The following is a 16223-nucleotide window of genomic DNA, read 5'->3' on the forward strand; positions in this document are numbered from 1 at the left end:
ACTACAGGTGTGCAACAACATGCCTGGCTAATTTTTGTATTTTTAGTGGAGATGGGTTTTTGCCACATTGGCCAGGCTGGTCTCAAACTCCTGGCCTCAAATGACCCACCCGCCTTGGCCTCCCAAAATGCTGTGGTAACAGGTGTGAGCCACTGCACCTGGCCAGAAGCTGACTTCAGACATGTCAGTAGCCTTAGAGCACATCTACTGCCAGGACATCCTCTGATTTTAGATTATAGGTTCTGGAAGCCTTAAAAACATTCTTTTACTTGCACACCTAGGGTGAACCCCTTGTGTGCAAATAACCTTAAAAGTTGCCTCCTCCAAGCCCAGCTTTTTTGTTGTTTTTTGAGACGGAGTCTCGCTCTGTCACCCAGGCTAGAGTGCAATGGCACAATCTTGGCTCACTGCAACCTCTGCCTCCCAGGTTCAAGCAATTCTCCTGCCTCAGCCTCCTGAGTAGCTGGGATTAGTGGCACCTGCCACCACGCCCGGCTAATTTTTGTATTTTTAGCAGAGATGACGGTTCACCATGTTGGTCAGGCTGGTCTTGAACTCCTGACCTCGTGATCTGCCCACCTTGGACTCCCAAAGTGCTAGGATTACAGGTGTGAGCCACCGTGTCCAGCCTAGCCCAGCTTTTTCTTGATCTCAGTTCTATATACTACTGATAGCATTAGTGATTTGGGCATTGACTGCTTCTAGTGGATGTGTGGGATGGTCTTGCTTATATTAAGTTCAGAGTCTCATTGTTCTCAGGTTTCTAGGATGTAGTATAGTGGAGTAGCAAGTTTATAAACTTCAGAGCTCATGGGTCAAATCCCACTTATGCCACTTACTTGCATAACACTGTGGACATGTTGCTTAGGCTGAGTTCAACTTCCCCATGTAGAGTAAAACCTACTTTATAAGGTAGCTGTGAGGACCACTGTAACATCTGTAAAACACACAGTACAGTGCTCCAAAAGACAGTAGCTATTAATATGGTATGTTAGCAATAGAGCTCCATATTCTTTTGTGCATGAAATACAAAGAAAACAAGTAGCACTGGTAACAACACATTTATTTACGTACCCTGTTGTGTGACCGGGAGGTGTTTTTCACTTTCCAATAATTGATTCGGTTATAACAATTAAAATTCCAGAAGGTAAACTAGTAATTTATTGTTGCTCATAAGCATAGGTAAACAGACATGGTACCACAATAAAGGAATCTTAAACACTTCACTAACCTTTTGGAATAGGTTTGAATATGGACCAATATACTTTGCCAATGGACCTAATAGATTACCAATATACTTCTAAATGTCATGGTTCTCTTCAGACACAACAGAAGAAATCTGGATCTAATTTTTAAACTTCAGAAATTTAACCAAGATGCTTAGGAAGATGCAAAAGGCCGGCAGTACTTAAGCCTGTCATATTTTTCACCAATATAACTTTATTGCTATTAAAAGTAAAATCATGGTAGGGAGCAGCCAACTAATCGCTAGTCTCAGTTCATAGATTTAGTATTTTTTGAAAATAATTCACCTCAGATGGCAGGCTATACAAGTTTAAAGTAGTTTTAACTTAACCTTTTGTGTACTAGTTAAAGCAATTCAGATAGACCCCAAGTCAAAAACTGAACAGTGCATCAAATTGGGTTTCATATCAGAAATTAGCCATTTCCAAACAACTGCATCGTATAGGATGTTTTCTTTCAGACTGCCTTTTATTCCTGGCTTCAAATCTTACAGTATATGTTTTTAGAGAGTTTGGTAAGTGTAACAAATGGGTACTCATTGCTAGAGCAGGATACAAGAATGTGCTGATCACCAAGTATGAGATTTACATTAAATTAAAATTATATAATGTTGGAAATAGACAATATAGGGAGTTCCCGGATCCTAGAAAATATTATGGCTAAGGAAACAGAGAACTCAAGAAAGGAATCTACCTCCAAGAAACTAATTCAGTATAGTAAAATAGAATTAAGTGCCCTGTCTCAGGAAAAAGTTTATTAAGAATAAGGAACAAGTGGGACATCATACATCGTTTCTTTGGAGATTAAAGTGCAGGCTATGAAATGGCATATAAAATAATGCGTAAAATAGTGCAATCCTAAGGTGCCATTATTTTTATTACACATAGCCTAGTTTTATGTCCATTTTCTCTCAAAAATCCAGCTGTAGTGACACCTTTTAGCTTATTAATTTAGGCATTACTTATACTGTTTTACCCACGTTTGGGGCTACATAGAATATTTTAACATTTTTAACACGTAGAATAATTGCGCATACATCTTGAAACTACTAAATAGAGATTAAGGCAAGCCCCTGTAAAGTTCAGTACTCCAAAAAAAGTGTTTTACAAAAAAATTGCTTCCCAAATCAGTGGCTTTTGACCCAATAGTCTTTAAAACTAAGTATAATGACTCTCAATACATTTGCATTTGCTCCATTATTTCCAGGCTCTGTACAGGAGTTTGAAAAACAACAGGTTCTATAACCTCAGAATCTGTGAAAACCAGGTAAGCCAAGTACAGGTGGGAGATAAGGAGAGGATCCGGCTGGGGTGGGGGTAAGGTCAGCCGTTTTCGTTTCTTAGGCATGCCTTTTCACATTGTTATCCATGTGTGTAGCGCTGTACCATAATACATTTCTATGTGGGAATGACCCATTAACATGGAGACGTCTCCTCTGAAAAACAGCCAAGGAAGATGACGGGAATACTTTAAGAAATGTTGCACTAAGACAACGCAGTATTAACAACACACAGCATTTAAATACCTGGCTTAAAATGCAGGGCAAAATGGTTCTCTCAGGAGGTTAATTTACAGTTTTCTTGTAACGTATGTCAGTTCTAGCTGATCAAAATAATTTGCGATTTGTTGAACCTTAAATACCATTATGCTATCCATAGGTAAGCATAACGGCTATCAAATAACTGTCCTAGTAAGTGGTGAAGGCAATATCCTAACATGTTTCAGCTAAATAGCCTAAGATTTAAGATTTGAACAACCGAACTGTAGTGCTTTATTCTCCTACTGCATGGAACATTCATGCATTAACAAGTACAACGAATTAGCTTTATGAATAGATTATTATAAGTGTATGCAATAGAAATTTGGATTTTGTAATAGAAAATTTACCTTCTAACAGTGTGACTACTTATTACGAAAGCCATATACACATGTTAACTAATGGAAGACTACACAGATGTTTAGGCTATCTAGATGTAGTTTAAAAAGAAATTCAGGAAACTTTTAATAGTTCATGAATGACCATTAAAGAAACAGTCTGGGGCTGTATCCCTTTGATGCATATGGATCACACTCTGTAAATCTGTAAACACATACTGTGATACATAAAAAAAAAAGTCTTCCTATGACCGGAAAAGCAGACTAGTACAGGCCCTGGGTATTCCACCAGGCCTCCTCTAAAGATATGCTAATATGGCTAAATACTATGATTATAAAAATGAGAAGTGCTGAGAAAATGAGTTCCAGACGGGGACTTTTATGGATGACCTTGGCTGACAAATGTTTTTTGGAAATTGTTTTATTTTAAAATTACCTTCCCAACAAACCATGAAACACTTGGATGTTACTTTTACTTTATGGTTTTTCATTGAAAACATACTACATTGTAAATGGAATTTCAAAGTCAGACATAGAATTGATCAAAATCTAAGGACAATATTATGTAAGGACAATATTAAAAATGGATAGAAAAAGCTTCATTTGGTGAGGTTAATCTAAAGGATGCATAACCATGTCACGGTGGACGGATAAAAAAGGTGATAACCTTGTGCTTTTATTCAACTAAGGTACTTACCAAAACCTTAGGTTTTATACAGGTGTTAAGCTCCCACCTGGAAAGGGACAGTTTTCTATATTACACCTAAATTTACTTTAAATAACTGAAGCCCAAGGCAACAGTTGTTTAAAAGAACTTAACAGTCAAATAGCTACATAATTTAGTAAATTAAAATACAACTAAGACAGTGATAATTGAATGTCTCAAAACTATACAACTGGGGAAAATAACCACTGTACACAATTTGGAGGTTGTTAAAGTGACCACTCAGGAGGTTGAACAGTGCAAGACATGCTTTTCCAGTTACAAGCTCAAAACAGGAGTGCAAACAAAATTAAAGCTTTTGTTTAAAGTTGTACGGTAAGGAAAGCTTGAAACTAATATTAAAAAGCTTCCCTCAGGGTCATCCTCCAGAAATGAAATAATCAAAATGCTTTTTCATGGTACAATTTTCCCCAATGAACTTTGCTGCGATGGCAAAACTGTATCCCGCAAGTCCAGTCCCCTACTCATTCACCACATCTGACCAATGATCACATGGTGGTGAGCAAAGAGGAGTTGTAGCTCCCAGAGGTCCAATATTGATAGAAAAAGCCTTGAAATTTGGGGTTCTGCCTTAGCCAGTGTACCTGAACCCTACAGAGAACAGATAAAGCAATGGGCTTTAATAGTCTCTTGTTCCTATAAAACTGGAGGACAAATGGATGAACAATTCCCCCTCTAGAGGCAAGCTGTTGTGGTGGAAGATGTTAAGCGCTTAAATAAACTAAGACGCCGCTCTAAAAAGTGGAGAAGTATAGAGGTTCAAGATCAATACCAGTGCAAGAGCTTTTTAAGTGAGTTGACTAGGCAATGCATGCATCCATCCATGCAAATGTAGGACATGGCCCCCAAAGAGAACTGAAAACATGTATAACAGCTGGGTAAGTTCCTTGCCAGTAGTTTATAAAAATATATAGTCAATACTGTAGAGGCTCCTTCTACAGTCAATACTATGGAAGTCCATTTTAGTTACCCATTACTTCAATACCAAAAAGCATTAACTACTTTTCAGACATTCCAGACAAAGGTCACTTATAACAAAAGGACGACTTAAAAAAAAAAAGAACCAAGATAGTGTCCATTTAAAAAGTAGGTCTTTTCTTTCAAGTGAACAGGACATTTTCTGTATTAAACTTAACTTCTAGTCTGTCAAGACTGGGTTTAAGATCCTTATGTATGTGCATATATGCAGAAACAAATTAACTTACTTTCAACATTATCTGCACAGAAAAAAGTTAACTCCTCAAAACATGACAGAACAGGTCTGGTTAGTACAAATCTATTGCAAAGTAAAAAGATTCTGTGCATCAGTTCAATCAGGAGAAGCAGGAAAAGAATGTCCCAACCATAAGAGTTCAAGTTTAAGTTGTGTACTGAAAGCCTAGAAGCTTAAGGGACACCATGTTGCTCACAGTATCCTGATATGCATAACTGCTTAAGCTACTAAGCTGTGTCTTCCTCTGGAACCAGAACCACATTCCAATTTACTTTCTATTCCGAAGACGTTTAGATTTCCTAAGAGAGTCTATGGCTTCCGTGGCCTTTTTTCGTTTCCGAGGAGACTCCTCATTCTGCCCAGACCCTGAGGAATTTCCTACAGCACTTTCCATTACTTCTCGTAGTTTGCGTTCTAGCTCTGCCAACCGTGCATTTTGTTCACCTATGATCTGGGTCTGCTCTAGCAGTTTCTGGTCCTGGTCTTGAAGCTGTTTTTGCTGTTCTTGCACTTTGGTGCGAAGCTCAGAAATTTCACGCCTGAGAACAGTCACGCCAGCACCATTAGTTTTAACCTGCTGCTGGAGTTTGGTAACCTCTTGTCTTGAAGGATTTTGCTTGGAGAAGAGCTGCATTGTTGTTAGGGCTGCAGACGGTCCTGGAACTGTGAAGGAATAATTCAAAAGGGTCAGTCACTTAAAATGTTTCTCTACCAGTAATACTTACACTTATTTAAAAATGGAATACCCTTATTATGTCACTTCTGATAATTTCTTCTTCTTTGCAATCCATTTGGTCAGTTGGGTTAATCATCATAATTTAACACCTTATTTTAACTATAAATGAGTTTAAATTCTGATTCTCCTGCTCATGTGGCAGTATATAGACTGCTAGGAAACAGAGAAAGGCATTTAATGGCATAAACTTGAATTTAAGATATTGTACGATATTTTTAGAACCTAGTAACAAAATACAAGCAGTAAAATTAGAAAATAATAATTTTTTTTTTTTTGAGACAGAGTCTCACTCTGTCGCTCAGGGTGGAGTGCAGTGGCGTGATCTCAGCTCACTGCAAGCTCCGCCTCCCGGGTTCACGCCATTCTCTTGCCTCAGCCTCCTGAGTAGCAGGGACTACAGGCGCCCGCCACCATGCCCGGCTAATTTCTTTTTGTATTTTTAGTAGAGACGGGGTTTCACCATGTTAGCCAGGATGGTGTGGATCTCCTGACCTCGTGATCCGTCCGCCTCGGCCTCCCAAAGTGCTGGGATTACAGGCGTGAGCCACTGCACCTGGCCAGAAAATAATTATTTTCTATCTAATTCACATAACAAACATAAACTTTCAAGTTAGAAGTATACACCTACAGGTTGCATGTTTCTAATCCAGAAATCTGAAATCCAAAATCTGAAACTTCTTGAGCACCAACATGATGCTCAAGGAAATGCTCATTGGAGCATTTTGGATTGTGGGTATGTGGATAAGAGATTGTGCAGCCAGTAAGTGTAATGCAAATATTCCAAAATCTGAAAAAAAGCCGAAATCTGAAACACTTCTGGTCCTAAGAAATTTGGATAAGGGATACTCAACCTGTATCGTGTTCTTAAGTTCACTCTGCACTTAAGTTATATGCAAAGGCTTCAACTTTAGCCAAATGATAGGGACTCCATTAAAGAGTGGGTTACATCATACATTATGACCACAGAGAATTCCTGACATGGTGTAGGAAGGCCTTGGACCTATTCTTTTAGGAGTAATTAGAATGTGACACAAGCATAAAAATAACTATTTTAAACAAATAACCTACTTTCTTTTAAACTTATCTACTGAAGGTTTTCTAAAAGAACCAGATGGGTCCATTCATATCCTAAATCCATCATGTTAATCTTCTCCTTGCACATCTAAATAACTGTATTTCCTTTATGGATGCATTCTTCTTTCCCTCTCTGCTTATCCATATCCAACTTCTACTTATTCACCAAGGCTTAAATCAATCATTACTTCCTGCGATGTTTCCATCAGACCAGCCAACACTGATCTTATCTACCTTAAAATTGTTTCTCCACTCTCATTTGACATTTAATTGGACATTGCCTTATTTGTTTTGCCTATGATAATTTAACTTCAAGTCTGGGTGTATCTTACCTTTTGAAATAGTAAGATCCTTGAGAGCAGACACCACGTATTACACTTCTTTTTAGTCTCCACAGGACACAGTACAGTGCTGTGCACATAATAGGTACTCAATAAATAACATACATTAATGCTGAGATGTGTAGGCTTTATTACTCAATTACAGAAAGCCACTCGGTTGCCTCACTGAGTACTACAGGGAGCTAACTAATCTGAACAAAACAAAAAGTTTTACTAAATTCTTTCCTAATTTAAAGTACTTGCCAGAGTTGGGGATACTAAATAATTTAGTCTTTCAGTAGATAAAGGCACAAATCTCTAGGAGCCAATATACTTTTGCAAAAACAGTTATTTAGCACAGATGAAGTGATACTGTTCAAAGTAGCCTTATGAACCCTCTCTTTTAAAGTAGCAGCCCTGCGTGGTGGCTTATGCCTGTAATCCCAGCACTTTGGAAGGCCAAGGCAGGCGGATCACGAGGTCAGGAGTTCAAGACCAGCCTGAACAACATGGTGAAACCCTGTTTCTACTAAAAAATACAAAAATTAGCCGGGTGTGGTGGCACGTGCCTGTAATCCCAGCTACTCAGGAGGCTGAGGCAGGAGAATTGCTTGAACCTGGGAGGCGGAGGTTGCAGTGAGCAGAGGTATCACGCCATTGCATTCCAGCCTGGGCGACAGAGTGAGATTCCATCTCAAAAAAATAATAATAAAAAAAATAAAGTAGCAGGCAGACACTTTGGGGGCTGAAATAATTCACCAAATATTTCCCTGAAGAGTTTTTGGCATTTTATCTGGTATATTTGTTTTTAAAAAAATGAATATTAATTCATCAGAAACATAAAAAAAATATAGATGGTTCTCAAATTACAATGGTTTAACTTAATGATTTTTTTTTTTTTTTTGAGACAGAGTCTCATTCTGTCGCCCAGGCTGGAGTGCAGTGGCGTGATCTTGGCCCACCGCAACCTCCGCCTCTTGGGTTCAAGTGATTCTCATGCCTCAGCCTCCCTAGTGGCTGGGACTACAGACATGCGCCACCACGCCTGGCTAATTTTTTGTTTTTGAGATGGAGTCTTGCACTGTCACCCAGGCTGGAGTGCAGTGGCGTGATCTCGGCTCATTGCAAGCTCCGCTTCCTGGGTTCACGCCATTCTCCTGCCTCAGCCTCCCAAGTAGCTGGAACTACAGATACCTGCCACCGCGCCCAGCTAATTTTTTGTGTTTTTAGTAGAGATGGGGTTTCACCATGTTAGCCAGGATGGTCTCGATCTCCTGACCTTGTAATTCGCCCGCCTCAGCCTCCCAAAGTGCTGGGATTACAGGCGTGAGCCACCGTGCCTGGCCAATTTTTTGGTATTTTTTAGTAGAGACAGGGTTTTACCATGTTGGCCAGGCTGGTCTTGAACTCCTGACCTTAGGTGATCCACCCGCCTCGGCCTCCCAAAGTTCTGGGATTACAGACGTGAGCCACCGCGCCCAGCCAACTTAATGATTTTTTGACTTTAGGATGGTATGGAAATGATAGACATTTAGTAGAAACTGTACTTCAGGTATCCACAGAACCATTCCGTTTTTCACTTTCAGTACAACAGAAAATGAATTCAGTAAATTACACAAGGATGCTTTATTATAAAATAGCTTTGCTAGATAATTTTGCCCAACTGTAAGCTAAGGAAGTGTTCTGAGCATGTTTAAGGTAGGTTAGGCTAAGCTATGATGTTTGGTAGGTTCGTGTATTAAGTGCATTTTTTGACTTACAATATTTTCTACTTATGATGGGTTTAGCAGGATGTAACCCCATCGTAAATTAAGGAGCATCTGTATGTAACTTTTCACCTTGAACTCCTGGGCTGGAACGATCCTCCCGCCTCAGTCTCCCAAACTGCTGGGACCACAGGTGTGGGCCACTGTGCCTGGTCCAGCAGTACTATTTCTTTTTTTTTTTGAGATGGAGTTTCGCTCTTGTTGCTCAGGCTGGAGTGCAATGGCATGAATCTGGCTCGCTGCAACCTCTGCCTCTGGGGTTCAAGCGGTTCTCCTGCCTCAGCCTCCAGAGTAGCTGGGATTACAGGTGTGTGCCACCATGCCCAGCAAATTTTTGTATTTTTAGTAGATATGGGTTTTCACCATGTTGGCCAGGGTGGTCTTGAACTACTGACCTCAGGTGATCCACCCACCTTGGCCTCCCAAAGTGCTGGGATTACAGGTGTGACCCACTGCGCCTGGCCGGGCCCAGCTATTCTATTTCTAGTAAGTTTACTGTAAGTCAATAAGGATATGTGCAAAGATTTAGTCACAAGACCGCTCAGATTGTTCTTCAGAGTATAAGTACTGAAAAGCTAGAAACAAGAAATGAGCCTAACTAGTGGATTGGTTGTATAAGTTATAGTTGATAATCAAATCTCATTAAAAATGATGCTGCCAATAAACAACTACTAACACAAAAAAGTTCAAGACACTTGGTTAAGTGGAAAAAAACCGGAAGCAAGTTACAAAACTATGTACAAACATGATTGTAAAGTAGAGATACCTGGAGGAGAGCCCATGAGTCTTCCAGAAACATCTGATCCTGGTAATTTCCTCTTTAAAATTGGAACAATCTTTTCATCAAAGTACTCCATTGCCATAGAGGATATATCCCTTAATTCTTGAAGTACTTCATGAGCTCGTTGAGGGGCTCTGGTAGAATTGACATATCTCAACACACGATAAATCTCATCAATCACCTAAAATAATGAATTCTCATTAGCATTTTAGATTTTTCTTTTTTAATAAAGAAAATAGCTAAACAGGCAGAGAAGTAACTGCTTGTTTTGCAATTCCAGTAAAGACCTGTAGGGTGACTTAAGTGATGTACTGGCCACTGATGAATATTGCTATTTGCAACACATAGCTTTTGGGCTTGCTACAGTACTTTTTTTTTTTTTTTGAGATGGAGTTTCGCTCGTTGCCCAAGCTGGAGTGCAGTGGTGCAATCTCAGCTCATTGCAACCTCTGCCTCTTGGGTTCAAGCAGTTCTCTGCCTCAGCCTCCTAAGTAGCTGGGATTACAGTCGCCCACCATCACGCGTGGCTAATTTTTTGTATTTTTAGTAGAGATGGGTTTCATCATGTTGTCCAGGTTGGTCTCAAACTCTTGACCTCAGGATCCACCCACCTCGGCCTCCCAAAGTGCAAGGATTACAGGTGTGAACCACTGTGCCCAGCCTGTTACAATACTTTATACTTGCATTTATAAAGCACCTTTTATGTATCAGGTACTATGTTGGCACTGAGGAATCAGGATGAATAAAATAAAGCTTCTAACCCTGAAGGAAATCACAGTGTAACTGGGGAGATATGTGTGTACATAAGTGACACAAACAGGTGTACAAATTGCTATAGACACTAGAGGACTAAACTAAGAAATTAAATCCTGTATGGGAGCTGGGGTAGGGTTGGAGATTGCCCAAACCCATTTTATTAAACCTCCAAACCTGAATCTGTTCCCCTAAGCTGCAGGGACTGAGCGTGATTTCTCTGCTCTTTTTAATACTGCCCCCATGTGCTCTATCCCTTTAAGTTTTGTTTCTGAGACTTGTTATGGATTGGAATGAAGTCTTGTCACTTCCTTGTCATCACCAAAAGGTAGCAGAAGATCCTTTTTTGTTTTAGTGATAATTGTAATGGGGAGAACACCTAACTCTCTTGCTGGAATGGTAAGTGAACCTTTCTTAGGCATTTATGATATTAGCTTTCATCCCGGTGAGGTTATCCTTAATTCTTCCCCGTGGCTTCAGTACAGACCTGAAGATAAAATTCCTTTTTTGTTTTTAAGATGGAGTCTCACTGTGTTGTCCAGGCTGGAGTGCAGTGGCACAATCCTGGCTCACTGTCACCTCCAACCACAGGGTTCAAGTGATTACCCTGCCTCAGCCTCCCAAGTAGCTGGGATTACAGACATGTGCCACCACACCTGGCTAATTTTGTATTTTTAGTAGAGATGGGGTTTCACCATGTTGGCCAGGTTGGTCTTGAACTCCTAACTTCGGGTGATCCACCCTCCTTGGCCTCCCAAAGTGCTGGGATTACAGGTGTGAGCCACTATGCCTGACCTAAAATTCCTATTCTAAAGACCTCAATCTGGATGACATCTATGGGCCCTTACCTCATAAGAACTGAGGATTAATCAACCAAACCATTCTGTCACCAAAATCTCAAACAACCTGGCATCCCACATATTCCTCCCACTGCATTTATCTAGCTTGTTCCCAACTCTGGATCAATCTTATAATCCATCTTCCCTTCTCTTTTACTTACTTAGGCTGCTGAGCACAGCCAGAGAAACAATCTTGCAGAATAGTATCAGGACAAATTCATAGCCCTTCACATTTTCTAGACTCTCAGCATAACATGATGATCATTGTTAATGGAGCATGATGTGTGCTTAATAAATGTCAGCAAAATATAACCTTAGGATGTGTCCTTATCATAAGCCTGAGAAGACATCATAGAAGAGGCCAGGTTTGTGGGCCTGGAGAACTGAACAGGAAATGGCTTGGGCGGAGGTGGTGTACGCAGGCAGATACGATGGGAGATGAGATGTGTGATTTTGCATCACATGGGACATGTAGGTGATATTTGCTAGCAGGTGGCTTGAGATACAGGATGGGAGTTCAGGAGAGGAATTTTGGATGATGGCTGATTGCCAAAAGAGAAAACACATTTATTTCTGGCAATATTACTATATTATGAGCTCACTTTAGAAGAAGATAACCCCTTTCCCCAATAAAAACTTACTGAACTACTATGTTAGGAACTATATATATAAAGAAATGAAAAATGGAGTACTTTCCCTTGGACTTACAATTTAATTATGTAAGCCTATCATAACTTGAAGATAAACATTATTCAAGTATTAATTGAGTTCTTACTATGTACTTGTCACCTTTCAAAGTACTGGAGTAAAAAAACAGTAAATAAGGATGACAAGATTATCATTCTCATGAAGCTAAACAGAAAAATAATTTAAAGGAGTGCCACATGGAAAAAAGAGGGTAATGTGACAGTTTCTACCAGGAAAGGCAGGAATAACATGAGATGGGTGGTTGGGAAAGGATTCTTTGCCATTTGTAAGGTAAGACTGAAGGATGAGGAAGAACTGATCAATTGAAGATAAGGGGAGAAAAGTCATTCAGGTAGAAATAGTAATGACAGTGGCCCCAAGGTCAGTGTCAGCTTGGCTTGTTCAAGGAGTTCAAGGACTAGAAATAGACAAATTTTATATATACATGTATATCTCCAAAGAGAAAATATTTGTGGAAGCTAGCTGCTCAAAGCTTTAAAAGTTATATAATATTTATACATAATTAAGAAATAGTTAATAAAATTAAAAATATAAGCCAAAGTAGAAAACCAGTATTTAAAGGGTCCTTCATACTGACTGATATTTTATGTATAGCGCTAGGATATTAATTGACCCATAGCAGTTTTGTGTTTATCAAAGTTTTACATATGGGTTATATATAGGAAAAGTACCACAGTACTCCATAATTTTTGAGACGGAGTTTCGCTCTTGTTGCCCAGGCTGGAAATGACATGGTATTGGTTCACTGTAATCTCTGCCTCCTGGGTTCAAGCGATTCTCCTGCCTCAGCCTCCCAAGTAGCTGGGATTACAGGCACCCACCACCACACCCAGCTAATTTTTGTATTTTTAGTAGAGACAGGCTGGTCTCAAACTCCTGACCTCAGGTGATCTGCCTGCCTTGGCCTCCCAAAGTGCTGGGATTACAGGCATAAGCCACTGCGCCTGGCCTTCCATAATTTTTAAATGTTGTCCCCAAAGGCTAATATGTTGCATCTATAGATACAAACTGGCCATCAGCCCTTTGAACTAAATCAAGTCCCCCACCTTTTTGTCCCAAGGCTTTTGCACATTCTGATCCCTTTCCTGGAATGCCGTCCCTGTGTATCTCCCTCACTTCAAATTCCTTAGTTATACATGAGGTCACAGTAACACTGTACTTTCTCAGAAGTCTTTTCTGAACCCTCCTCCAGTTTAAATCATGTTAACATCTTCATCCAACCCTTTATTCCCCTCCAGAACACACATTACAATTTGTAAGTACATCTTTTTGTTAATTTCTATCTTCCCTATAATGCAGTAAACTCTATGACAGAAGAGATCATACCATGTTTCACTGTCAGATCCCCAGAGCCTAGCAGCATCTGGCACATGGCAGATAGTAAATAAGGGGTAAAGACGGTTAAGTATATTAATTGTTTAATATTAATTGATACATCTAAACAAAACTGTTTAAGGGCAAATGACAGGGTTAATTCAACATAAGAATTTGTTTTTTGGCCGGGCGTGGTGGCTCATACCTATGGTGCCAGCACTTTGGGAGGCCGAGGTGGGAAGATTGTCTGGGGACAGGAGTTTGAGACCAGCCTGGGCAACACTGTGAGCTCTGTCTCTACAAAATAATTAAAAAATTAGCTGTGCATATGCCTATAGTCCCATGAGCTGTGATCAGCCCAGGTGACGGGGCAAGACTGTCTCAAAAAAAAAAAAAAGATTATATAGTTTTTCAGAAGTCAAATGATTATGTTTTGAACACAAAGGTCATAGTAAACAAGATTTCTATTGAGACGGACTTGTAAAAATACATAATACTTAAAATAGTACTTATATAATAAAATACCCACGGCCTTATTAATATACCTCTAGATATTCTATGTATATAAATACTGGTAGACAGAAGAATATTTATAGTGTATTTGAGCTAGAATAGGACTGTTGTAATGGTATAGGCATGAATAAGACACAGATCCTATCCAGTGAAAGATGACTCCATGAAAGACCCATAAACAGCAAAGCAAAACTCAGACTGTAATAAGTTCAATGTATAGGCAAAGTGCTGTGTGAAAACAGAGTAGAGATTAAGATCCGCTTGAGACAGCTGGGTAGGTCTAATGAAGGACATGGTAATGAGGAGTAAGTAAAATTTCAACAGGTAAGGAAAGTTAGAGCAGGAGGAAGGTACACCTGGCTAAACAGTGTGGAGTTGAGCACAGGGATGATGTGGATGGATAGGTGATAGGATAGCAAGTCAACATTTATACAGTAGTTATGCAGTACTATCACATACCAAGCATTTATTCTAGGGTGTTTCTTTTCTTTTTTTTTTTTTTTTTTTCTTTTTTCGAGACAGAGTCTCGCTCTGTCACCCAGGCTGGAGTGCAGCGGCGCGATCCTGGCTCACTGCAAGCTCTGCCTCCCGGGTTCACACCATTCTCCTGCTTCAGCCTCCTGAGTAGCTGGGACTACAGGCGCCTGCCACCACGCCCGGCCACTTTTTTTCTTTTTTGTATTTTTAGTAGAGACAGGGTTTCACCGTGTTAGGCAGGATGGTCTCGATCTCCTGACCTCATGATCCACCTGCCTCGGCCTCCCAAAGTGCTGGGATTGCAGGTGTGAGCCACCGCGCCTGGCCGTTTCTTAACATATATTATACAATCAGTCCTCTTCCATGAGGCTTATTCTTCAGAATAACTTTCATATCAAAATATCCTACAGGGATTGCTAACTGACAGTAAATTATTAGGTCGGTTCCAAAGTAACTGTGGTTTTGCCATTAAGAGTAATGTGAAAACACATCTATAATTTGTGAAATATTATCTTTACTGTAGTCTTCTAAATATAGTGTAAAAGCAAGTTCACTCTTTCCATTTGCCCCAGTCTTCCATTAAAAAAGAACATTTAAAAATCTTACTGTATAGAGATTATTTTAGTCAAATGGGATAATCTATGTTTTCAATAAAATTCAAAATAGTTTCTTTTCTTTGTCCAAAAGCTTTAAGCAGAGGATAAGGTGAAGCAAAGTATGTGTGTGAGAACCATACTGCTTCTACCATTCAGAGTTTTAAGTGGCTGCCATGGCTTTAGAGGCATATATTAAGAAAGCAAGGTATTGGCCGGGCGCGGTGGCTCACGCTTGTAATCCCAGCACTTTGGGAGGCCGAGGCGGGCGGATCACGAGGTCAGGAGATCGAGACCACGGTGAAACCCCGTCTCTACTAAAAACATAAAAAAAATTAGCCGGGCGTGGTGGCGGGCGCCTGTAGTCCCAGCTACGCAGGAGGCTGAGGCAGGAGAATGGCGTGAACCCGGGAGGCGGAGCTTGCAGTGAGCCGAGATTGCGCCACTGCACTCCAGCCTGGGCGACAGAGCAAGACTCCGTCTCAAAAAAAAAAAAAAAAAGAAAGCAAGGTATTTAACAAATTTTCAAAATAGTTCATTTTCTGAGTAGATTTAATCTTTTTCTTTTTGCAAATTACATTAACAAGAATGTAATGGTATGAGTCTTGAGGTCTAGTGGAAAACCACAGGCCTTAGGAAGGTCATTTAAACTCTTAATGGCTGTTTCTACACCTTTCCAATGATATATACCACATGTTGAACCTTACCCAGGCTGTAAGAAATAAAACAGTCAGTCCCTCCACATCCTCAGGGGTTTGGGTCCAGGACCCATATTGCCAAAATGTGTGTGTGCTCAAGTCCTTTATATAAAATGGCATAGTATTTGCATATAACCTAGATCACCTCTAGATTACCTACACTACCTAATACCATGTCAAAGCTTTGTAAATAGTAGTTATATTGTACTATTTTATTTTATTTTATTTTATTTTATTTTTTGAGACGGAGTCTCGCTCTGTCACCCTGGCTGAAGTGCAGTGATGCGATCTCAGCTCACTGCAAGCTCCGCCTCCCGGGTTCACGCCATTCTCCTGCCTCAGCCTCTCCGAGTAGCTGGGACTACAGGCGCCCGCCACCACGCCCGGCTAATTTTTTTTATGTTTTTAGTAGAGACGGGGTTTCACCATGGTCTCGATCTCCTGACCTTGTGATCCGCCCGCCTCGGCCTCCCAAAGTGCTGGGATTACAAGCGTGAGCCACCGCGCCCGGCCTATTGTACTATTTAAAAATTCATATTTTAAAAATAGCTGTGGTTTTAAAAATTGTTTTTCTTCTCTTTTTTTTTTTTTTGA

At 40.1% G+C, this 16223-nt stretch overlaps 1 protein-coding gene across 1 annotated transcript in view; it reads right to left on the reverse strand.

Moving 5' to 3' along the window:
• Window positions 1-1045: 1045 nt before the first annotated feature.
• The window catches only part of FBXO28 (F-box protein 28), a 45724-nt gene continuing 30546 nt past the window's right edge, over window positions 1046-16223 (reverse strand). The window contains exons 4-5 of the mRNA XM_003275066.3: window positions 9720-9915; window positions 1046-5720 (exon numbers count right to left, since the gene is read on the reverse strand). Of these exons, the coding sequence (XP_003275114.1) occupies window positions 5326-5720; window positions 9720-9915 (591 nt within the window). The 3' untranslated portion in view covers window positions 1046-5325. The remainder of the gene's footprint in view (window positions 5721-9719; window positions 9916-16223) is intronic.

Source organism: Nomascus leucogenys, chromosome 5, assembly GCF_006542625.1.
Source record: "Nomascus leucogenys isolate Asia chromosome 5, Asia_NLE_v1, whole genome shotgun sequence".
Lineage (NCBI taxonomy): Eukaryota > Metazoa > Chordata > Mammalia > Primates > Hylobatidae > Nomascus > Nomascus leucogenys.